Source organism: Osmia lignaria, chromosome 15, assembly GCF_051020975.1.
Source record: "Osmia lignaria lignaria isolate PbOS001 chromosome 15, iyOsmLign1, whole genome shotgun sequence".
Taxonomy (NCBI): domain Eukaryota; kingdom Metazoa; phylum Arthropoda; class Insecta; order Hymenoptera; family Megachilidae; genus Osmia; species Osmia lignaria.
Window position 1 is genome coordinate 4,570,214 of NC_135046.1, and position 25,069 is coordinate 4,595,282.

A 25,069-nucleotide genomic window follows, 5' to 3' on the forward strand; every position below is an offset into this window, starting at 1 on the left:
AGCGCCAGCGGGACCGAGAGTGAGTGTCGCTCGTTGGAAAGAGGAGGATGGACTGTGGTGAAAATGACGGATCGCTAAGGAGTTACAATGTGACAGCCTCGGACGGATGGGCGGATAAGCGGCTTCCATGTGCGAGCGTGTGCGGCAACCAGGATCGATAAAAAGATCGATGCGTGGAATAGACGAGGCTCGTGTAGAATTCTACTGGCGTTTGTTAACGTGTTACTCGTTTGATGGTTAACATTGTATTTTGAATATTTATCATTTTTCTTTGCTACAAACGTATGCAAACCGTCGCGTCGTTGAAACTCGTTAAGATGCAATGTCCTGCTTTCTCATTGGCAGGACAAGAGTGTTCGAAAGCGACGCGAAACAGATGGACGGTCGAGCAGATCGCGAATCGCGTATACGCGAATAAAGAGACCGCCTGCGTGCGAGCATCTGTCTCTTCGCACAGTCCTGGTGGATCGTTTGGACGCAGACGTTACTCCGGAAAGTGTGGATAAATGACAGACGTTTATTAATTAAGAAGCTCATCCGGCCGGATACGTCGAAGCGAGCGAGTTGAAGCCGATTTCTTTCCGTTCAATAAAGTCCTAATTCGAAAATTTCCTAATCCGCTTCGAATGAGGGCAAATTCAATCCAAAATTGATCGGAAATAAAATGAAAAAGAGGTTGCAGCTGATGCATTCTCGCAGAATTGCACGAAAAACCGGAGCATCCATTCCCTATCCCATGCAGCATTCTTTCTTCGAAATCGCGGATCGAGCAGCGACGCCGAGGGCCAACCCCTACAGCCGCATCGATCAGAAGAAGAATCGACTGCAGGAAGAATTTATCGCTGCGTCTGCCACGCGATCGCATCTGTCCCCTTTTAGCCAGTCTTTATTACATCCCAAGAACATAAGAAGTCTCTCCACGGATATTAGTTCGACCGTATCTCTTGTTCATTGTGCGGCACACGCGTTCGAACCGACCGAAGAAAAAGAGATGAATCGGACTCGTGTCACGGTGCTGCTCGCGCGTACATGCTCCGAATCGTCCATCGGTTCCTTTGGACACGAGAATGCGCCTTTTGGATCCTTTTTTACGAGTTCATTGTCTCTAACGAGCTTGAGAATATTCTGGATGACCGTTTCCACTTAGCTCATTTGCATTTCATTAGAATGGCAACTGCATACTCGATCTTTCCACTCGTGGCTTCAAAACCACCCCTGAACTTTTTATCGAAAATTTACACGTTCGAAGGTTAACAGTAAAATTGAGCGATCAACCAGGAGACCAGTTCTCCTTTTCCCAAGGGCCGTTCTCGTTGATGAAGAAGACCATATTTACCCCATTTACGTAGGTGTGCGTATAGATGAAAGAAACGATGTAAGGTGCGTGGCACGCATGATGGGACCGGTGCTAGACATTATTATACCGTCGTTCCACGTAAGTGTATCGAAAAGGGTTGACGCGACAGAAAAGAGGCCCGATAGATTCATCGCGATAACAGTCGCTCTGTGGACTGGCCCACCGAAATTCATATGCATGAGCCCTTATTATATGGTATTAGCTATGCGCACAGGTGGTTGCTTCGACTAGCTTGGGATACGGTCTCTCGTTTAATATGTAACACCTAAGTATGCGAAGCTGCTGTGGCTGCTGCTACTTCTGTTTCGAGAATGGCTGAGCCTCTCGTGCGTCATTATTAGACGATACCCGTTGCCTTCGAATTATTTAGACGCGCCTCAGGCTCGACGAGTGTTCAAAAGGATTATGTATGATGGAACGAAATAAACAGGCTGACGCAACGTCACGATGTTTGCTTCTTCTCAGTTAGAAACAATTATTCTACGTGTTAATGATATTCGTGACCTGCTTATGAATGATTATTGTTTCTCGAGGCTTTTGGGTTAAAATAGCAATACTACTAGTAGATTGCCAACCTTCGCTTCGAAACCTTCGGCTGATTCTTTGGAGTACACAAAAGACTTGGAGTGTTGTTACAATTTTTGTTCGTTTGTAAACTACACAACACGTCACGGAGGAGGCAGAACTAATTGTGACCCTTGCATAAGTTAACCGGTGCACGGTATCGTAAATATGTACCTCGTTGCTCGTAACTACGAGAGCGTGAACCGCACGTATTTGCATGTAACACACGATATTCGGGACTTAATTGTCCTGTCGCGTCGCTTCTCCACCTTCTTTGTTTCTACCCGAGCCGCGAGAAGATCACGGGGTACGTTATGATCGAAGCAAACAGCGTATAACCGGTGTACACGCTCGTCTATCCGTTTCCCAGGAAGTGGGAGAAATCTTTATCGCGTTGTCTAACTTTCTCTAGCGAAAATTTCTTTCTTATCGTATTTTAATTCCTGTTGTATCAAGCGTTCTTACGAAAGGAAAGAAACATTTTGCGATTCGTGCCTGCAATTCCTGTGGCGGCCCAGCCCCTTAACCCAGTTTCGCGAGACCATCTGGACAAAAGCCGCAGGAAGATCAGGTGATTTTCGACGTCTGTCAGTCTCTCCTCGCCAAAGTCTTCCCAGGGACGAAGCCGACCCTGAGCCAGTGCATACGCGCGTTGCACGCAAAGATTGAAGGCTACGAATAACAGCGGAACAAAAGAACACACCGACAACGCTTTCATTCCAATGACCGACACAACAATTTCTTCTTCGAAAAAAGAAAAAGAAGTTGAGAGACCCGCCCTTCCGTTGCGTAGCTTTCCCTCGGCGAGTGCAAAACATGGAAACGCGAGTTCGCCACGAAAGTTGTCTCGCGCCTCGTCCCGATTTCTTCGCCGTATTCCACACGCCTGCGACCGGATGGAAACGCAGCCGAAGCCGATTTCTCAACCCGGGAAACGGTTGAACGTGAAACGCAACCGGCCGTATTGCTCTACCGGTGTAATCGCCAGTTTCTTTTCTTCGGGCTCCTTCCTGCCATGCTACGTAACAATACCTCTGCCGATCTTCGGGAGCTTTGACGAGATGCAAGAGAATCCTGATTAATGTCTGCCTGTATATTTGCACATAGGGAAAGTTGCAAAAACGCGAATTTAACGTTGCATCTACATCAATCCAATGCTTTACAATTACTATAAAAAGAAAAATAAGCTACATTTCAATTAAAATAACCGCAAATTCAAATGAATATCACACGGATACCAAGTATAAAAGGGCGTTCTCTCAATGGCGGCGACAAGAGCAGACACTTGAGCCGAGTACCAACCCAGAATCGTAGTTAAGTACTCTAGAAATTATCTCGAAACGAACCTCTGTGCAACGAAAACATCCGAAACCGGTATGGTTCGAGGGAAGAGAGTGGACATTACGGTTCTGATGAGCCGATGAAGAAGATCCGCGAGTGGACAAACCGACGAACAGCAGAGGCAGCCGTAGTAGAAGGCGCGGGAGTCGGTTCGGAGCCGAGATAGCGTAGTCGTTGCGGCTGGCTAACGCGTCCCGATCTACTCGACCAATATCGTGTATCCGTGCCCCTCCACGATAACCGGGTCGGTGCCCGCCTCCTACAGCCACGCCTATTCCTCGACGTGGCCTCCGACTCGGCAAACGGCCCTGCCGTGCGATAATACAACCCCAGGGGGATACGGTAAAATCAATAGACCAGTGGCTACCTGGACGCGTGCGTACTTTTAACGCGTATGACGGACATTGCCTCTTTCTACGTGGCTGTTTCTCCACTGGCCGAGGGCAAGACAGGGAAGGGCAGGCAGGAAAGGTTTACCCTCTCGACCCCGCGTAGCCACAAGATCGAGCTGCGGCGCGCAACAACGAGCGAGGGGCAGTTTCGAGCGCGGATACGTGCGAGCAGCAATTTAGCCGAATCATTCCTGTCGCATGATTTATCAGCTTCGACCTTTCCACCCGTGTAACTTGCCTTGGGTAATGGCAAGTAATAGTGGTGCTCGTGGACGAACCACGCAAAAGTGTCCATGATAAATCTTTGTTCGTGCGATGTGTAGGTTGGCCGACTCCGTACTGGTAATTGTCGCGATACGTACATACCCTTTTTCCTTTCTTTCTTTTACTCTCTCCTTGGGGCACGGTTTTCTTCCTTCGCGATTGGAGGAAGGACACGACGCGGACGCGCAGGTCGCGTGGCGCATTGCGTGAAAAAGCAACGCGCCTCCATAATTGAATTAGTCACGAGCGTTTTTCAAGAAATACAAGGCTTGCGTGATTTTTTCACGATCCTCTTTTCAATGGTCATAGCTAAAAAGATAATAGGCTGGGCTCCTTTCGTTTTAAATGATTCGAAATTATGGCCAGAAATATAAGTTTTTTGAGAGGTACGACTGAAAACCAAGCACGTTAAAAATTGGTTGCTCAACGGGGTCAACGAGTTCATTATCACTTGAGCGATGCCTCTTGATACGGAAATTCCTTTATTCAGCTGTCCAAACAACCGAGGAGGCTATTCTCGTTAACGAGACAATGATCATCGATGCGCCATACCTCCGTAGGTATTTAGTCGAGTTTGATCGAGTCGTTTCATTGAATAAATCTTTGACAATGTTAATGTCAAATATTTAAAATTAAATAAAATTCTAGTGGAACGTTGACGAAATAAGAACGTTAATTACACCACTGCTGTTTAACATCAGAAGATTGTAAACGCGTTAAAAGAAACGATGTTCCCGAATCGTTTCAATTTTCAAACCCTTTGTGGAGTAAACGAGGAGGAAGAGGTCGTTCAGTAGTCAATGGCTAAATTACTGTGGCCGCATCGTTTAGCAGATTTAGGAAGGGGCCGAAAACAGATGGGCCATCACGAATCCTAATAGGATTCTTCTGACAGGATGAAGACCACGCGTGTGATTGCCTACCTATCGGTTCACGTGTTACTTTTATGGCTTTCACTAGCACAATGCTAACCATTTGAAACTCCTGACTTCTTGTAATAATCAATTAGAAATTTCTCATTGTTCATGTATTTATTTTGTACTCCATTTCTGTGTATGTCATTTAACAATTACCAATTGCAATTTGTAAATTAGTAATTATGCTATCAGTAGAAATGGAATTATAGAAGTTGTAAGTGGTATGAGTTCCCTAGCCGTCATTGTTAATTATAAGTAGATTCGTCCGAAACGCGTCAGACACCCTCATCTCAAGCGAATTTCAATTTCATTTCAAGAGAATAAAATTCGCAGGGTTCATAATGTTCGCTATAGGCGAGCAGCAATTATTTACAAGAACGGAGGAAAGCATAAAAGCACGGTGTTTCGAGATCGATACTTAAGCAACTCTTCCCAAGGGGTAGGTAGCATCGATCTGCTGGTATGTACCTGGAAGAACGGCACGCGAGGAGCCTCTGTTGTGAGAAAGAATTTGCATCGAACCCGGTTGCTTTTCCTCCTTCCTCTCGTGTCACTTCGATTCGGTTGCGCGTGACCGACACTCTTGAAGAAACTTTGAAGTTAATATCTTCCGCGATTTTTACCACGGCTATATCAGCTAACTTCTAAGCTTATATTCTCTGGATTTGCTTGACAAATATTAGAATTTAAATGCAGGTATCGGAATGCTTCAGACTGAATAAATAATTAAGTAATAACTATTAGGATACTGATACTAAATGTTAACCTATACCCTTCAGAATTAACATATCCATTATTACAGTTAGTAGCGTATGCCTAATTATTTTATTTTTGACATTATGTAGAAAATCACTTTTAATAATGCCATTTCAATCGTTCCTCTTCTTCATTCGAGACTTTAACGAGCGGTTGTTGGAATCTAAACGAGCGTTTCTAAACAAATTCTTGAAGGCATTCAATATCGTCAAGTATGCACAATAAGGAACGCAAGTGTCATTATATTAAGAAATATAATTTTCTCATCCTCGTTTCGTTCGCATAGTCCGAAGGAATTTTAACGGTGATAGATAGGATGCAACACGCGAACAGACGAAAGCGATGACCCACGTTCGATGAGGACACCGCCCCGAGAGATCTTCGCGTGAGTGACTCAAGAATCGACTAGTAAATTGTTTTTCTCCGCTTTATACGGATCATTACATCCGGTCTCGCCTTCGGGATGTAAACCATTCTTGGAACGAGCCTGCTTCTTTTCATCATTCTTTCATCCAAAGGAACGTCAAATATCTTAGTGAAATAAAATGAAATATTAACTTTTCTATATCCTGAAGATTTAAAAATTCATTAGAATTAGAATTTTTCTAAACTATATTTTAGCATATCTTTCCTAGATACTCGACTCCAGGTTTGCGTGCAACGATTGAAATGGTGTGTTTTTTTCTTTTTTCTGAAAACATTGTATAACACCCATTTAATGAAAAAAAAAACGATTTAAACAGCATCCAAGTCGAGCAAAGTCGAACAAGAAGTACAGAGAACAGGAAACATTTGTTTGCCACGCAACGTACTACGTTTCTAGTGTATCCGCTATATTGGCCGGTGACCATTTTCCCACGAACGACAACTTTTTCAAACATTTTTCTCCCGATCTCTAATTGCATAGAAAAGACGATCGTGAAAAACAGGTCGTTGTACTATGCACGATGCTTTGCATATTTGCAAAACGAGGGAATCAAGAACGAACGACGGTCTGAGAACGAGAAACGGTTCTTTGTCGGTGGGAGAAAAGAATCGAATAATGATTCAAGAATAGCATGAACGATATAATATCTAGGACCGTCGAATTAGTGACTTTTACTACTTAACCCCTAAACGAAGATTGATCTGACCTCAATTACTATAAGACCTTAGATAAAATAAATCTATAATATTATCGAGATCCACTAATGCTCATCCACTGCAAGTTTATGACAAACTTCACTAATGTTCATGTACACGAAAAGATCAATGAATACCACTTGCGCAGTGATCTAAGTCAATAATAAAAAGTCAAATATGAGGAATATTGTTATATAGATGTAAGATAAATGAATAAAGTAGCCTAGTCGTGAGAAATCTACAAGATCTACCTTGCCTCCTCCCCAAGAGTATTCACCCTTCTAAACAATGGCGCAGCTGGCGTCGATTCGAAGTATCAAGATAATCGTTGGAATCGGCGATTCCGGAGCGTAGCCGGCATCCGACATCGACATCCGATTGGGGAATTAATCGATCCTGTCCGCGGAAACGACAAAGAGCGAGCGTGGTCGGCGTCGGTGGCGGCGGTGGAAGACGGCAAACGGAAAGCGGAAGGCGGAAGACGGAAAGCGGAAGGGCGCCTCGGTGCCTGGGTGCACGGCGTGGGCGACGACGAGCGCTAGGTCGGACAGATCGGTGGGCGTCCACCGGTTCGCCCAATTGGTCGATCGAGCCGGTAATGGTCGGTGGGCGTTGGATAAGCTCAGGTGCGCGGCATGGAGTGCGCACTTGGCTACCTTTAGCCGACTTGTTCCATGCATCCTCTCAGCTCCCGGCTTCCCCCTTGTTAGCCACTGCTTTCCTCTCTAAACCTCTCTTGTCCACCTCTGGCTCTCTTTCTCCGTTCACCTCCACCACCTCCTCCTCCGCCTCATTCTCCTCCTCCTCTTCCATCACGTTTTACAATTCAGCCTTGTGCCGATCGTAATCGTAGCTTGCCCTGCTAGCGTGGTCGTTCGAGTCGGCTTTGCACGCCCGTACATTTCTCGTCCTCTTCCTCGTCGACGACCGCGTCCTCGCCCTCCTGTTCGTCTTCGTCTTCGTCTTCGTCAGCGCCGCCGCGACGCGCCGCGGCCACCGGCCACCGGCCACCAGCCACCGCCGCCACGCCGCACCGCGGCGCCTTAAATCTTGATCTCACCTCGGCTGAACGACCAAGAGGGTGGGGGTAAGGCTAGTCTGGGCGCGCTTCGAGCCACCGAACGGAAGGCAATCTGCTCGAATCCGGCGGACCGCGAGCAGGTTACCCCGTGTACTCGTTATTTTTACGGTATTTTTTGGCTATCGTTTCTTAACGTTCAGGAAAGAAGACCTATTGCAAGGGTCGAAGATAATCTTGAGAAGAGCGAGCTGTACGAAGCTGTCGACGGACGGGGTTCTTACCTAAAGTTATGGCGCCACCAGAGCAGACTCGTAGGTGACGAACACCCCAGGAAAACGCACAGGGTTCAGATATCCTGTACACTCGATCTCGCGAGACGGAAAAAAGGTTTGTGACGAAGAGAAACGATTGAAAAGTTGGTAGAAAGCGGCGGGCAAGGTCGGCGAAGGAAAGAGAAGGAAGAAGAGTCGGTTACCTGAAATCTGGATCTCGGCTAGCCAGAAGAAGCCGAGTAGCCGCGTTGAGTTCCCGCGAGGCGTGTCGAGGTGGGGGTAAGGCTAGTCGTTGGCGCGCTTCGAAAGAGCGAACCGAACGGAAGGCAATCTGCTCGAATCCGGCGGAGCGCGAGCAGGTTATCCCGTGGTACCGTGTTCCTCGTCGTCGGTCGTTATTGGAGAAGGGAGCACGGAAGGAGAAACAGAGAGGCGCTTGGAAGTTGAGAATCGGAGCGAAAGACAGCCACGAACAGGCAGAGGGACGAAGAGAGTGAAGAAGTGTCTGGTACGAGAGGGAAAAGGATAGAATTGAAGAGGGGGTGGTAGTGGTGGAGATATGGAGAGAGAGAAGGGCACACGTCCATAGGTAGTCACGAGCTTCGTCGAAGCGCCTGCGCCCGCGAGCACTCCTCGCCGTTACCTCCTCGCATCGACCACGCTCGTCCACGTAGACGCGACAGCCGACGTGAAAGCTCGCGCCGCGATGAATCGATCTCGTCGCCGAACCGTCGAACAGCATGTCATTCTGTCTGGTTGATCGGACGCGGGAAGCCACGCCGGACCGTGGCGTCGATTGCGCTCGCGCGCTCCTGCGCCAGCGCGACCAACCTGCCCAACTCTTCTGCTACTGCTGCTGCTGCTCCTGTGACCCTGTGCGGGTGAGTGTGCACGCGGACCGACCAAACTCACCGCCCTCGTGAAACCCTTTTTCGTTTCTTTTTTTTTTCTTCTTTTCTTTGTGCGCGGACAAACTTTCACCAGCCATCGTACGGAAGGTCACGACGCGACGCCCGTTACACGATTTCGTGAGCCGAGCGTACACCGGGGTGTAATTTCTCCTCCTGCCTTCGAAGAGAAAGAGAGCACGAGGGTGCAACCGAGTATCCGTCGGATAAGAGCAGCGGTAAGAGAAACGGACAGTTAGCGGGGCACAGGGAGGAACAGTGTAGCTGCAGAAGTGGAGGCAGAGGAGGAGGAAGAGGAGGAGGAGCTGGTCCCCGGTGTGGTGGGGGTGGAGGTGATCGTCTGGTGATGATGATCGGTGGCGGCGTCGTGACCCCTCCTGGTACTGCCAAGTCGGCGGCTGCGATCGACAGCGAAATGGTGCAGGTCGACGGCATTGGCAGTGGTAGTGTCAGTGGCAGTGCTAGTGGTAGTGGTAGCCCTGCGACAGCAGCGACTACTACGCGTCTCGCCAACACCAACACAGCCAACGCAGCGAACAACAACAATAACAATGGTGAAGTTGCAAACAATAATAACAATAACAATAATAACAACGAGGGACACGCGGTGGTGAACTGCGGCACCGGTACCGCCCCGGCTACCGACAAGTTTTGCTGTCACGACGACGATGCGCCCGTCAGCACGGGGGTGGCGCGTCCATGGGAACCACCCTCGCCAACCTTCTCGCAAACCAGGTCGCATCTGCTTCAAGTCCATCCGACCCATCATCATCAGCACCCAGCTGCCCATCACCATCAACAGATGACTGTACCGCCAGTGTCTTTGATCGACGGTTAGTTTTGTCACGACACACATGTCATTTTTGCCTTTGCTTAATCCTTAATTTGGTACGAGGATTTGACTGCAAAATAACTAGCTAAATAAACCCCCCCCTATTCATTAGTCTTCGTTTCTCCGATATGCGTGATCGAGTCTAATCATCTCGGTGTAATCATTGCTCGCGCTGCAGAATTTCGCGGTTAATCGAACGCGATGAAAGCCAGATTAATTAATTCCGTTCCACCTACGCGACGATAAGGAATTCGCGTCTAGACGATTCCTCTCTTCATCCTCCGAGTAACACTTGAATACACTTTGCGATAATCAAGAACGTGCATAATCGATGAAATATCCGTGCCACGCTTTTTACCTCTTCATACATGTCCAGAAAACATCCATAAAACGCAGACAGACGCGCTGTTTTTCATTTTGTAATTAAATTCAATTAGACAATCGTGTTTCCACGTTGCCTATAATCGTTAAACCATTTACTGTCCTTTTTTGTTGCTCTTTTTTTTCAAATATCTGCTTTGACGTTCGAGTTGGATCTTGATAAAAACATGGAGGAATTGATTGCACGTTGTCGATTGTTTCTCTCGGACGAGCGTGTTCAATCGAATATTAATAAGCAAGATGTATTGCTGAGATGGCGAACACGAGTCTAAAGAGGAAGCGTTTTTAAATCGCGTTAAACGAGCGTAACAACGAGGTTTCATGGTCCTCCAGGTGTCGAAATTCAGGCCTCAGGTGGAAAAAGGCCGATGATTCTCAAGGGACGATACGATCTTCCCCTTCGTCGACGATCGTATCTTCCTTCTGGCACGTTTTAAGAAAACACACACGCCTTCGTGTCGTTAATGCCCGAGGAATCACTCGTTTAAAGTAAAAGTAATTTTGCGATTGACTTATCGTATATAAGAGGTGCAATCCTCTCTTTATATTCGTCGATCAGGTGTTTACTCGGACGGGTATGGTGAAACTGTTCAAGATTGCTCGACAGGAACTGAGATTATGAGACAGGACTTTGAATATTTTCTTGTAGATAAACATCGCACGCGGGACACGTTTTACGATGATGTTTATCCGAGTAGTAGTTAAGTCATCGAAACGCAGAAAGTCGAGAACCAGGCTGTTTGGTATTCTCATTAAAGCGAAACGCTGTTGAAACGTAGGTACAGGTTGATTTGTCATGCAAAAATCAATTGGCGACATGGAACCAAGTTGGTTCTTTACGAGCCTCTGAGTTGGAAATAATTGATTTAGAAAATTTGATGTAAGTATCAAAGTCTATGCTGGTAATTGAACGAAGGAGTGTTATTCTTCAGTTAGAAAGTGTAACAAATGCAGTATAATCGCAATTCTGTATGATTAAACACTAGGGTTCAATCTTCCGCCCTCTTGTTAAATATTTTAACATGTGAGTGGAGATTGATGATCATTCTGGATCGAGTATTGCTCGAAAATTGCGGATTTAAGTAGTATTTAATATAAAAAGTCATCCGAATATTGGTCTCTCCGATCCGACGCTTTGAGTTGCAATAACTTCCAAGACGCTTACAATGTTAGACTGTGATTTGGTCTATTATGTTGAGAATATATAGCTAAATTTTGTCCAATAAACTTTGAGATAATTTTATAGACCAGAGTTTATGCGGGGTACGAAAAATCTATAATGTGTACCCCTGTCAAATTGAAGGTGTTAACCCTTGCATGACGATCCAAACTTCATCTTCATTTTCTAAACATCGAAAAAATTGAAGGTGTCTAATTTTCGTCGAAACATCATTGCAGACAATTGTAAGTTTGGGTTACAATTGAGCCAGCATCCTGCGTTCGACGATGAGTTGTAACTTCGGGAAGGGTGTTAGGTGGGCAATCAATGCATGTCCAAAGAATGTCCATCGATTAGGTGTCTGCTACTCGTATCCAACTATTGCTCTCGTACATATCCAGAGACGCTTTCCGTGGTTTACACTTGCCAGATGGAGACGAGGCTCGGCTACCAGCCATACTCGTTGAGAACCGGTTTCCAACGGGTCGCCAACAGTACGTCTTTTCGCGAGAAGCTGGTGCTGTTGGTCTCGTTGAACCTTCAATATCCATCCTGTACCGCGGTGGCGAATCGGTGCGCTCGACTTCTGTTGTCCGATGATAGCGTGTCGTTCACGCTGGGATATCGTCCGCACGACGCCTATATCCGCCGGATTTTACCGCCACACCCAGCAGGTATTTCGAGGCAGGTATATCGGTAGTCCGGTAGTTGCCAGGTATCTTCATCTGTCTGTTGTTGACCACTTTGTATCCACCGTTTTGCTGGCACTGTTTCTTTTGTATCGGCGCGATGTCCATCCTCGCGTAACGAACACGCTCCACAGTTGACCGTTAATTAGAATCCTCGAAACGTTTCGTTACGTTCCAAGTGACAAAGAACTCGTTAGAATGTCCTTTGATATACTAGGTATAATTCAGGCGTAATCAAGCATTGGAAGAGCACGTATACCCGAATGATAGATTGCTGCAGGAACATCAAGTTTGATAGTTGAAACAAGGACGATATTTAATCGAAGCACGCGCAGCTAATTGGATTCGGTGTGTCCATTCGGCTGCACGATTTATTCCCGGTTAAGCGAAGGATAGGTAAAGTTAGTCGTTCTCTATCCTGTTGAATTTATAGCCGAGTATCGTGTGTATGTAAGGCCGTGCCGGTGACAGGTACTCGTCCTCCTCTTATACACCGGTTCATGGATTTTCGGACGAGTCCGTTCGAGCAGACTCGTGGTCGGTTTTACGATCGATTCGTTATAAAATCGATCGGGACACGGTCGACACGAAACGCGTCGATTACTCGCGATCCGGGTACCAGAGTCTCGTTTATCGTCCCGACGATCTCTCAGGGACGATTTTCATTCATCGATGCCACTGCTCGGTCGAATCTCTGGCGAGGCAAAGATTTTTCTCTCGATTATCGATTGCCTCGCGCCCCAACGATCGACCGTTTCTTTTTCGAAAACGGCAATTTTGTCCGCTTGTATACAGAGGGAAAGAAAGAAATCGAACGAGAAAGGCACAGAACAGAGTCACTCGATGGCAGAACTCGTTCAGAACCGGTTCTATCCACCGATCGTCGATGCAACGATCACGACGACGTTGCGTTTCTTTCCGTGGATCGGCTACTTTCGTTTTCACGGCATCTCGCAGATAGCTTTGACACGAAACGAGCGCGGAATGCGCCTTCCTTCCTTCGTTCGTCCGGCTGAAAACGCGATTTCCAGAACTGGCAGAACGCGTAGGTTTTCGAAAGGATGTCCCTCATCTCAGCAAACTGCCTTGCACGATTTTCTTACCTCCTCCTCCCTTGTATCAACCCTTTTCGCCAAGACGAAATTGCACTAGTCGTAAACGCTTACCGAAACGTACGATCTTCACCTCGTTATTTCGCCTTCCAGCTTCTGAGCTGAGTTTTCAAAAATACCGATAAATAGATGGAATGTTGTTCCCTTGCATTACGTTCTGGTGTACATTATGGATTTTTTAAAAAGGAATTTTATTATCATTGGATGGCAGAGAATTCTATGGTAATTTTATTATTTGCTCTTGGTACGGGTACTTGAAGACCGTGGCACGGTGAGAATAAGATTTTACTTCGTGTTTGTTTTTAGACGATTTTTATGCAAGCAATTTATTCAGGATTCGTTGATTAGCGGTGCAAGTTAACAAGTTAACAAGTTTTTAAATCAAATTAGCCAATTAATAATGATGGAAACTTGCCAGCTGATTAAAAAGAAAAAGATATTCAAATCTTGTAAATGGCAATTTAAGTAGAATTATAAGTACATCCAGGTAGAATCGATAACGGAAAATTGGTATCAATTTACAGAACACGTGATGCTACTTAAGCTAACATTCAATGGAGGTAGAATTATACGTGCAGGAAAAATGGCAGCAATTTGCAGAAGGCGCGATTCTACTCAAGTTAATATTTGATCGAGATGGAATAAATAAATACATTCAGGTGTAATCGATGGAAGACAAAAATGGCACCGATGTACGATTTAATAAATAAATTATATTCAAGTAGAAGCGAGAATAAGGAAAACAGGAATTGTTACGATTCAATCTGGTGACAGGATAAATCGCGAGTGGTTTGTAACCGTAGCTAGTTACTTTGTCGAGTTAACAGTGTCGTGTATCGAGAGTAGAAATCACCGTTGAACCGGATAAGGAGTTGCAAGGATCCGCGTTAAATCCATCTGGAAGCGGCGATTGGCAATTCGGTCGGCTCATAAAGGACTAATTAATTAAACGGCCGCTATGTAAACGAGCGGACGCGTACGCGCGTTCGGTCAGCTCGTAACCGCTCGAAACAACGCGTTACAAATGACCAAGGGACCGACCGTTTCCATCTACCTGCATGCGGATTTTAATTTCCCGTCCACCATTCCCTCGAACGAGTTGAATCGTCTCGCGCGTTTCTTTAATATCATCGTTCGATCGTAAATTATCGTCTTCGTCGCCGTTCTTGGATCGTACGAAATGTCGTTAAGATTATCCGCCCATAAAATCACGGTCTGTCCGCGAACCGGACGCTAATTACAATTATTCTTCTGGCCCGTGATTCCTGTTGGAAATTAACCCGTTCGCTACGTCGTTTCTCCTGTAACAATCGCACTTCGATCGCTCAAACTTGATAAATAATTTGTTTCTTTAATCCAAACCTAACTCCCTTAGCCAAACTTATAAAGAATATCTTAAGAACGTACGCGTGATTATTTCTTGCAATCACGGATTCAGCGGATCATCGTGAAAAAAAGAAGCGATCGTTTTACAAACTCAAAGTTTCGGTCGACACCCTTTTTCGATCACCTCTTTACTTCGTTCCTTCACCTTCTCCTTCCTCGTTCGAAAAAAACCCCACTCTACGAATGGAAGATAGGATCGGTGTTCGTGGAGGTTTAAAGCGAGGTTCGCTGGTCGAAAAATGGATCGCTCTCAATACCGTGGCCCGTTCCCGATCGTCGATCGTAAATCGTCGCCTCTCTCTTGGCCGAGTGGCACGAAACGAAACGTCGTCCGCCGAGATTAGCCGCCTATAAAATCACGAGGAAGTCGCGGCGAGCCGCGCCGGTGTCCTTCGAGGAATTACGAGGGTCTTCGCACCTCCGGTGATTAATCGTCGCGATTTAAACGGGCAGATGGCCGTACGTGGGTTTAGAGCCTGCCACCCCGTACGATCGCATCGACGAGATCGCGCGACACCGTCGCCAGTAATTTCAATTAATTCGTCTGATTACGTCCGATTCCTTGTGTTCCGACATGATCGTTATGATTCGCGGTACGATACGATACCACTATGCGCTATGCTTTTCTTAAAGATACCAAGAATCCGTCCGGAAGGTCGGCGACACACGGCACTTAGAGATTTGCCTTTCTATCGACTCATTAAATTAATTGATCTAGTAATCGATTACGCGTTGATTATACTTTCAGGTGTGAGTTTGCAAAATTGCACCGCGGGTCCGTTTGCCAGTGGAAATGGCGGTGGAGCAAGTCGACAACGATTGTTAGAACTGTCACACGGATTAGGAGCTCTACGACATTACAATGACCTGGCCAATCACGTGCTGTCGTTAAACCAACAAGGAGCTGTCGTCACCAAACTTCTAGGTGAGTTTCTAATATATTTTTTATAGTATGCGACAACTTTCACGTAAAATTGTCCGTGTGAGACATTATTGATTCGTGTTTAATAAAGGTGCGAGCATAGTTCAAGAACTTTGTTCAAGCAGTAAAGCATCAAAGAGTTACATTACGCTGATGTAACAACTTTTGTACTTTCAGTTATCAAAGTCTCGTGCAACTTTCATTAGTAATACGTTCAGACGTTTAACGAGAAAATTTTTCTATAAGAAAAATGTATTGTCACACTTTCTTCTTTAAAAACAATGTATATTATCTGATTGAATTTTAAAAAGTGAACTTTAGTCAAAGGTCGAGGAACAAAAACTTCGTCTAGTAGAACGTTCCTCGAATACTATTATAGATGATGTTCTTCCTACAAGAGTATCATCGCGAGATAAATGTCCGCTTGGTTACGTGCGAGGTTACCGATGCGTGAAGCGATTCCTCGAGATGCTCGCTTCTTGGATAAAACCCAAGAAAGCGGAGCTTCGTTCCGATACGTTTAATGACAGACGGTGAAAATCCTAATCGGAACATACTGGATCCACGATACTGCTGGATAACGTGCGGGAAATTAGTTGCTTTACCGCGCGTGCTATTCCTCGGGGGAACAAGAAAACATTTGTGTTAGCAGTGGAACGAGTCCGAGACTGGTGGCTACCGATTGCTATTATTTTCTTAGACGTCGACCAATTATTTGCCCGTAATCGCGACCGAGCTCGTTCGTTAGTAACAGCCGACGAATCGAAGAATGCCGTCGTAAACGTGGCTAATGCACCATAACACGGAAGCGAGCGAATCGTTCAGAATCTTCTTCGAACACCTGTGAAAAGAGACAAATTATGGTGTTTCCTGAAACTAGAAGAAAAGCCTCAGCCGCGTTCAACATCTAGTTCGAAGTCTATCTTTAAATCAGGTCTTCTCCTTCGCTTCGCAACGTTTGATAATTTGATAAAATAATAGAAGATTACATAAATTTCCACGTAATTATATTAATACATAGCGTGTCTGACTAGACACAGCTGAATCTACTGTGACGATGAACCTACTAAATAATTAATATGCAAATGCTCATCTTCTTCAAGAAAACGAACGTGGTTCGTTTAAGCAACGCGTGCTCGTTCATAACACGATCGAGCTAAATTGTGATTAGAGAGAAAGTGGCACCGGAAACGAGTATGTCGCAAGTTGAAATACAGCGTCGGTTGAAAAAAGAAAAGAAACATTGGAATAGGATAGAAAGATCAGCAATTGGAGTTAACATGCAACCACGTCGATTCATCGACGGTGTCAATCACCATCTCTACGTATAATCGCTCGTGCCTCGTTCTTTCAGGGATTTCCGTTTCTCCGAGCCTCGTACCCGCACGCGCCTGCTAACCTTCTCATCAAAAGAACGTAAAGCAACTTGTCGAGCATTTTCCGAACGCGTTATAAAGGAAGGAAGAAAGAAAGGAGCGTTTCTGTGTCGGCAAATAAGACGTAACGAGCGTTGCGAAGAAACGGCGCTCTTTCGTGCTCGTTAGTCGCTGAAGATCAGCTTTTAACAGCCGTTTCTTTCACGCGTAAAACCTTCGTTTCGTTGCTTCGGCCATTTTCGAATAATAATTTCTCGATAATTGCTTGGATCCTTGCGTTGTTCGCCTTTTCTAAGAAATTCAGAGTACTTTATGCTGAACAAATTCTACCGTATCAAAAAGAAAAGTGGAATTTATCGATGGAATCTGTGGTTGGAAATATCGTCGATGGCCGACGTGCTCGTCGAGGTGCCGGGAAGCGGATAGACACGGTCGAAGCGGTCGCACGATTTCCCGGAGCAACATTCTATCGGACTAGACCGTAAATTCGGACGGATCGGAGGCGACAGCGAAGGCAGGTGCGAAACGATAGACGGAAAAATGGTGATCGAGACGCGAGCAACGGTGGCGTTCAGAGGGAACAAGCTCGTTCGAAGAAGAGGAAGAAGAACGAAAAACTTGGTTTAACTGAGAGAAAGCAATAAAAGAAATGGAAGCAAAAGCCACCGAGTATCGGTGGAACGTTGGTGTCTGTCCTTTTCTCCGTTCACTACTACCTTGGTCCTCGTTAACTTTACGAGCCACTCGTAAAAATACCGTTCGGCCAGTTCTCTCCGCTCGCCGGTAATGTCTTCATCTTCTCTGGATACGGACTCCTTAGGCGCCCGAGGTGAATATAATGTACCATAATCGACCGGCCAATTACTTAACAGCGGCAAACAATTAATCCCTTGCTCACTTCTTGCACCCTGCTCGATCCAGAACCGATCTTCTTCTCTTTGCGTTGCTGAAATCCTTTCAACGCTGCTCTCCTTAACGCGTCATGCTTTCTGTTGCCTCTTCCACCACTCGTGGATGTTCATTTTCAAATAAATCAACAAACCGACCAAGCTCCGAGGTTCGAAGATCGAGCGAGTTACTCGAGAGCGACGAGAAGAATGCAACACGCGGATACCGTCCAACAGACGATACCGTCTAATTTCTCTGGCACGCATGCGATAATTTATTCAGCGTCTCCGCTATCGGTCTTCTTATCAGCGCGGAACAAGATCGATCGTCGAGGATGGAACGTGCGGAACGTGCCGCAACGAACGCGAAATACGCGATACATTTTTGTCGGTGAAACGACGGAATGGTAACGCGGTTCGTATGCGCGATCCGTTCGGTAATTGCGTCTGTTTTCCATTATTAATTCATGTAACGCTAACTCGTTTCTCGAGGGTGTTTGCAAGCATTCCTTCGTCGTCCTTTCCATCACTTTGTAGCCATTGTGTTGGGCTCTTGTACCAGGTTTCTCAAAACTTTCAGCGTAACTTTGTGTCAGAAATTTGAAATGACAAACGTCTTCTTCGAGAACGAGTCCAATTAATGCCCGATACAAATGGTTGTCCGGTGGTTTTGACAACTTCAACGTTCGCTTCTTTCGAGTTGCCGAAGCAAGCGACCGCTAAGCAAAGAGGAACCGCGATGCTTCGTGCGGTTTCTTTCATTAACCGGGCCTTTCTCAAAAATTTTATATACACACGTGCAGGGTGGTGTGCACGCGTGCACCCGGGGCAAAGTGAAAAGAATGAAAAGAAGAGAAGAGAAAGAGCGAGACAGATCGGGTCGAGGGAAGGAATTTTGCTCGAGGCATGGATGCCTATTAGGTGGGTACACCGTTTATACCCGGCACGCACTTCACCCGTGGGAGCGCACGCGATATCCTGCCAGTTTTAACCGTCATTATTGTTATTAATAACAGTACGTAACGACCGATAATTGCTCAAATCTGCCTGCGCCTCTGCTTTCCATTACCATTCGCTAACGTCACCCGTTTCGAGGACCTTCGTCTGCCGATACATCCAGCCACGACACAGAACCCTGACGTCTCTGATCGAAACCGATCGAAGTCGACTTCCAAGCCCTGCTTCAATCGCGTATCGCGAATGTAATTTTTTTGAAAAATTTACCAAACCACCCTTGCACGATAAACTTGATCAAGGTTTTCGAAATCATTACCGCACCCAGACGACGTTTGGTTACGTGCGTAACAAGCGCATTAGATCGATCAATAGAAACACGTGGATTTTGAGCAAGCTCATAGACGAACGTCGCGGTACACGTTTATCCCGTCATTTATTGGCTTTGTGCTTATGCATTCACGTAACACCTGTGTGTCTCGAACGCGCAACCTGTCAGCTTTACCGTAGCCATTGTCGCTAATGATAGCACGAAACCTTCTATAATTACTGCTACGTGCATTATGCAGTTTGAATCGTCCGTTTTGCACGGGGACAACTTTCCCCGTGCTATTGCAACTCGCTGGAACTGGAAACGAAGGGCGAGCTAATGAAATCGATGACAATCAATTCGACTACTCTACCAAAACATCCTGAACCTTTTGCTTTATGATTTTTCTTCTTTATTTTTTTTTTTTTTTTTTTTTTTTTTTTGTTTAAGACATGTATCATATGTAATCTGTATCGAAAAGTAATAGAAATAATAAAAAGATGTTAAACTTGTACGAGTTTTTGTTAATTATTTCAAACGAAGCTCTGGTTAATGATAAACGAACGAAGGAGACACAGTAGAGAAACTGTACAGAAGCAATATGGCAGCGTGAACACGTATCGGAAACGTTACACGCGCGTCTATTCACCGATCGGCTCATATTAGATATCTCTGATTATCGCAGGTATCGCATACCGGTATCGTTTCACCCGCTAAGCTTCTAATAACTGCGTCGTGGATCCGCCCAGACACGATACGATTAGTATCCGATATCGGGGAAAGACCGTCGAGATTTCAACGCTGAATCGGTTCGAACGTTTTACCCTTCCATTTTCTTCGAGATGTCGACGCGTCCCTGTCAATCTTTTCGATTAACCAGGACGTTCTAGTAATCAATATGGAAATTCTCTATTTGCAACTGGTAGAATTTTACGACACATCAGTTTCATTTTGGAATAGATTCTTGAAACTTTGTGCTTGATGAACGCGACACAACTGTACGGGCCCAGTTAAACGTGCTCGCGACAAGACGTATAAACGTGGCTGATCCTTGGGGTTTACGAGCGATTTTATCGCAAGATAGAATCATCAAGCACCGTGTCCTTGAAGCTCGTTCTATCGTGTTTCAGGTACGTTACGACCGCCAGGTTTGATCGGTGGCAGCAAGCCAAAAGTCGCGACGCCGGCCGTTGTCGCCAAGATCGAGCAGTACAAGAGAGAAAATCCGACCATCTTCGCTTGGGAGATACGGGAGAGGCTCATCTCGGAAGGTAGGTTTCATCCTTCGTTCTGAATTTTAAAATAACTGCGCCTCTTACCACGCTCGGCCTATTCTACTATGGCAATCAACGGGTCGATATACCAGTTACTCGTTGAATAGCAGCTTTGTTTCATAAACAAATTTCATTCATCGTTTGCGAAAAGACCAAGCTGATGTACGGTTTACTGATAATTGCCTCGAATTAGCCAACCAGCTCGTTATTCGACAATGCTCGAGCGACGCGTTCCATGCACCGCAAATCGTTCCTTAATAATAGTTGTACGCGCGTGGTGTAATAGTCGTACATTCGTGTGAACAACGTATAATAGCAGGTAGAATCAAGAAAACTCTTCCACGGCCTTGTCTATCGACGCACTTTGTTCCTTTTCAAAACCAGCCTCGTCTCGTCTCGTCTTCTACGATACACGTTTCACTCCTTTTAGAAACTATTAATTGTCGAAGGTTGCTTCTTCATTCTTCACGCGTTAGAAACTTTTCAGACTCGTGTACAATGTATTAGTCGAGGCAGGGATTTACATGAAAATCAAGGGGTCATTCCAGAAGGTAAAAAGAACCGGATATGAATCGCGTTATCGATGATTTCAAAAGGCCGGATGTTCGAAACGTTCCGAAGGTATTTCTGAATGAAAGATACGAGTTACGTTCCGAGCTGTTCCATCTATTTTTTCAAGTAATTATTCTGCTGAAATTCTACTTCATTGCAGGAAAATTTCGAAGGTAATACCATTCATTATCCTTCGTGGAAGAACTAAAGAGTTAAAGAAGGGAGCCTTCTTGAATGTTACGCGTCCGGTTCAATTTCTAAATAACCATCGTCTACACAAAAAACGGCAGAAACAAAAGGAGCAAGAGTGAAAGATTTCAGAAGAAGCACTGTATTGTTCACAGGCGTGTGCAGCAACGCGACAGCGCCTTCTGTCAGCAGCATCAACCGGATATTGAGGAATCGCGCGGCGGAAAGGGCGGCTGCAGAGTTTGCGAGGGCAGCCGGATACGGATTATACGCCGCGGGGCCACATCCGTACTTTAACAGCGCTCACCAGCATCCAACGACCAGCCACCATTTGCCTGCTGGTTGGCCAGCACCGGGAGCTCCGGGTCACCCCTGGATGTTACCACCTTTGGCTACCGGAATCTCGGGAGCGGCTTCCGCTTTGCTCCTTCCTCCTTCGTTGAGCCCCGGAGCGGCGGCAGCCGCTGCCGCGGCCGCGTCCGCGTCCGCAGCTGGAACCGCGGATCATTCTTTGCACGCGGACGCGATTGCTCGTGGATATTTGCAAGGTGATCATCGATTGCTTCGCTCTATTAGGTGTATTCGGTGGTCACGATCGAAATTCTAGGATGAAGTGTATTCTGTATTGAAAATATTAAGTTTGTCCAAGCGAGGAGCGAAGGTAGCAGAAAAACATGGTGGTTTGCTTGCGCAGATGGCGACGGTGACGATGGGAGCCTAGACGGATCGGAGCAGCCCAAGTTTCGACGGAATCGCACCACCTTCAGCCCGGAACAGCTGGAGGAGCTCGAAAAGGAGTTCGAGAGATCTCACTATCCTTGCGTGTCGACGCGGGAACGGCTAGCCTCGAAGACATCTCTGTCGGAAGCTCGAGTACAGGTGAATATCAATTTCATGCCAGATATCATTGTCGGAGGGCTAGCGCGTTGCTCTAGCAGGGCCAGGTTCTCGATATAGTTTGTTGTTCTTCTCCAGTTTTCTTTTTTCCCTACGCTAAAGTTAACCCTCCGGCGGCAAATCATCGTTGCGAGCGTTGGAAAATGAAGAATAGGCCCTGCCACGCGTGCGCAGCCCCTGTAGGCAAGCTTAGACACTTGATCACGAGTCTTCTAACGACCTAACTCGTGACTCTTAGGTTTGGTTTTCCAACAGACGGGCAAAGTGGCGTCGTCATCAGCGAATGAACCTCTTAAAGCGTTCACCACCGCCACCTCCACCCCCTCCGCCACCGCCGCCACCACCGCTGCCACAGCAGCAGCAGCAGCAGCAGCAGCAACAGCAGCAGCCGCAGCAGCCGCAGCCGCAACCGCATTCCGCATCCGCTATGGAAATAAACCGCGCATCGAGTTGCTCAATCGCCGGAATGGGAGGAGAAAGTAGCGCGTTTCGCGCCGTCGTCGCTAATTCCTCTTCTAGAGAGTCGGTCGAGAGGAACGAGAGGATCGACAGGGTCGACGCAATTAGCAAACAACCGGAGAGGAAACCTAGCGCGTTCAGGATGATCAGTCAGCTGGTCGGAGAGGATTCGCCGACCAATGTACTCAGGTCGTCGAGTCCGGCGTACGAGCAGAGACGCGAATCGAGCGTCGGTTCAGGGATGCTTGTCGAGAACAAAAGAGGAGACTTTGAGCGCACCGAGGACGAAGAAGAGGACGAGGAGATAGACGTCCAAGACTCGGACCAGGACGTTCCTTCTTCGCCCACCGTTGCCTGGAGGGATCATTGGACCGACCAGCAACCCTTGGAACTGACCAAGCATGATCGCTGAATCCGTTCTGTAAACGAATCACTGAACCAACAGCGAGTTTCACGCGGATCATTTTTTGCGAACATCCGGACGACGTTGTGATCTAACCTGTAACCGATCAGATCAATTACGGCGACCTGAGTGAAAGACTTTGCCGCGAGGAAGCGCGTTAAAGTGTATCGCTCGATCTGCACAGGAACCCGGGGGGGGAAAAAACGTTCTGGACCTGTTCTCTCATTGATCGTGACCGTCGAATCCTGAACACGAGCGGGGCAACGAACTCCCCACGATTCTGGAATTCCGAACGCGGATTTGTGACTTTCCTTCGAAACCTATCTGACGCGACGATCGGATCGGTAACAACCTCCTGGAATCTCATTGATGAAACGTGTCCACGGGGAAATGATTCGTTCCTTTCAAACAATGTCTCCTGCTATAAAACTACTTACTACGATTACGGTTCATTTATTACGGTTAAGATTACGATAAGTGACGCCACGAGGATCGCTGTGTAAAAGCGGAATATCATCTCAGTGTTCGAGCTTATCGTCGGCTAGAACTATCGTCGATTTAGATAGGTAATTAATTTCTCTTACTGTAATGTTACTCGAGTAGGGAAAGAAAAAGATGGGCGCTCGACGCCAGTGAACATTCCTCGAACCTAACCGGAACTAGTCCTAGCGAATCATTATGCCGCGGATAATGTATTACCTAGGCGCTAATTGATAGAGTAGGTCACAAACATGTGGTAATCCTTGTAACGAACTCTGTTAAACTGACTTTTATTTAAATGAATTCGTTTGTAAATACCAATAATCACGACTACCAAATCCCTATCCCCAAATTCCCTTTCTTCTGAAGATTTATGAAAGACGAGTTCGCGGGAGTCGGTTGCCGGACGATTCGCGAGTTTCTAAAGTTCTGTAAAAAGGGAGAAGCAAAATGAAGAAGAAAAGGGTACGGGAGAAAGGCTCATCGACGATTAACTCTGAATCTACGGTTTCGTCGGGTTCGCAAATAAGGAATCCGCGCGCGAAACTGGTTTCTCTGGCGACACTGTTTCGCTCGCAAACAGGGGGGTGGAGAGCACGAAAAAACACCGGATCCGCCAACATTTCGGATATCGTGGTCCCCGTCAGCTGTTAACGCGACCAGGAAATTTATAACCCACGCTTCGAACCGGGGATGCGCGCACGGTAGAACCGAGGATCGGAGAAATGGGCTGCAATCGTGGTGCCATGCGAAAAAACGATTCCCCTCTCGCCCTGTAATTGAAACAAACATGCTAAATACGCGTGGGGGATTCTTGACAGCAACATTAATCCTGTTTTCAGCCTTTACGTTACAAAAAGACTGCTACGAGCTCTCTGCTAGTTCAACTTAAACGGTATGGTGGTATGCTTTTGATTAGTCATTAACGTTTCAATTTACTTCATTAAAACTTATGCAAGAATAATACTTAATTTTTACTCGAAGCATTTTCAAATAATAAATTATTCAGATCGACAATGAAATAATGGCAACAAGATTCATGAAGATCTGAAATAATTTTGTAAGAACATAGAAAATATCTTTTGTAAATAATATAAACTTTCCTTCCTGCACTGTATAATAGAAAACAACAACGTCCTTCTCTAGCGTAGTCATACCCATGATTGACCATTAGTCATAAAATGAGTAATCCTTTAAATTCTGTAGTATATCATTTGATGTATACTATAGAGTCGAAAATGTTGCACGGAAAACCTACTTGGCCCGTGTGTAGCTGAAGGTTCAAGCTACAATTACATGAATTTTGAACCTTCAATCATGAAACGAAGAATTCTGAAAACTTTGTAGCGTACCATGTGAATCACAGAACAATAAACTACTTTCCGAGAAGTTGCATGGAAAACCTCTTTAGTCCGTGTGTGTCTGGAACGTTCACGCTATGATCATGCTACTTTTCAACCTTCAATCATAGAACGAAGAGTTTCTACACTTGCTGGTATACAATTTGACATTACCATGTGAATCAGAGAACAAGGAATCACTTTTCATGATGCTTCACGGAATTCATCAATAGCCCGTGTGTATCTGAAGGTTCAAACGTATTTCAACAAATGTTGAACCTTCGATCATGATACTTTGTAGTTTTTATTTACCCCGTAAATCCCGAAGAAGTATCAAATTACCATAATTTCCTATTGACGTATTGAAGTCGGAATACTAACACACAGAAAAAAATTAGTAACGAAAGCTTTGCTCGCATTAAAATCCCCGCTTTCGATCCGAACATCTTATGTACACCTGATTACAGAGGATATCTTTGTCAGGAACATGGGATGTACGCGCCTAGTTGTGGCACCCATAGTAGCGCAAAAGTTGGGAAAAAAATTAAAAGGG

General features: G+C 45.9%; 1 protein-coding gene across 2 annotated transcripts; it reads left to right on the forward strand.

The window, feature by feature from the left end:
* Window positions 1–7,613: 7,613 nt before the first annotated feature.
* On the forward strand, window positions 7,614–24,727 carry Eyg (eyegone). Of its 2 annotated transcripts, none has more exons than XM_034315340.2 (6): window positions 7,614–9,747; window positions 15,222–15,398; window positions 20,053–20,193; window positions 21,093–21,485; window positions 21,632–21,816; window positions 22,090–22,451. In XM_034315340.2, the coding sequence occupies exons 1-6, from the start codon at window positions 9,261–9,263 to the stop codon at window positions 22,315–22,317; spliced, it is 1,611 nt and encodes a 536-aa protein (XP_034171231.1). In that variant the 5' UTR covers window positions 7,614–9,260; the 3' UTR covers window positions 22,318–22,451. The 2 variants fall into 2 exon arrangements, with proteins under 2 accessions (XP_034171231.1, XP_034171229.2); XM_034315338.2 differs by having other exon boundaries at window positions 7,621–9,747; window positions 22,073–24,727.
* The last annotated feature ends 342 nt before the right edge of the window (window positions 24,728–25,069 follow it).

Coding starts and splice junctions, on each gene's coding strand:
- Eyg (XM_034315338.2), top strand. CDS start 9,261: ATGATGATCGGTGGCGGCGTCGTGACCCCTCCTGGTACTGCCAAGTCG. Junction 15,399..20,052: donor TGTCGTCACCAAACTTCTAG/GTGAGTTTCTAA, acceptor ATCGTGTTTCAG/GTACGTTACGACCGCCAGGT. Junction 20,194..21,092: donor GGAGAGGCTCATCTCGGAAG/GTAGGTTTCATC, acceptor TATTGTTCACAG/GCGTGTGCAGCAACGCGACA.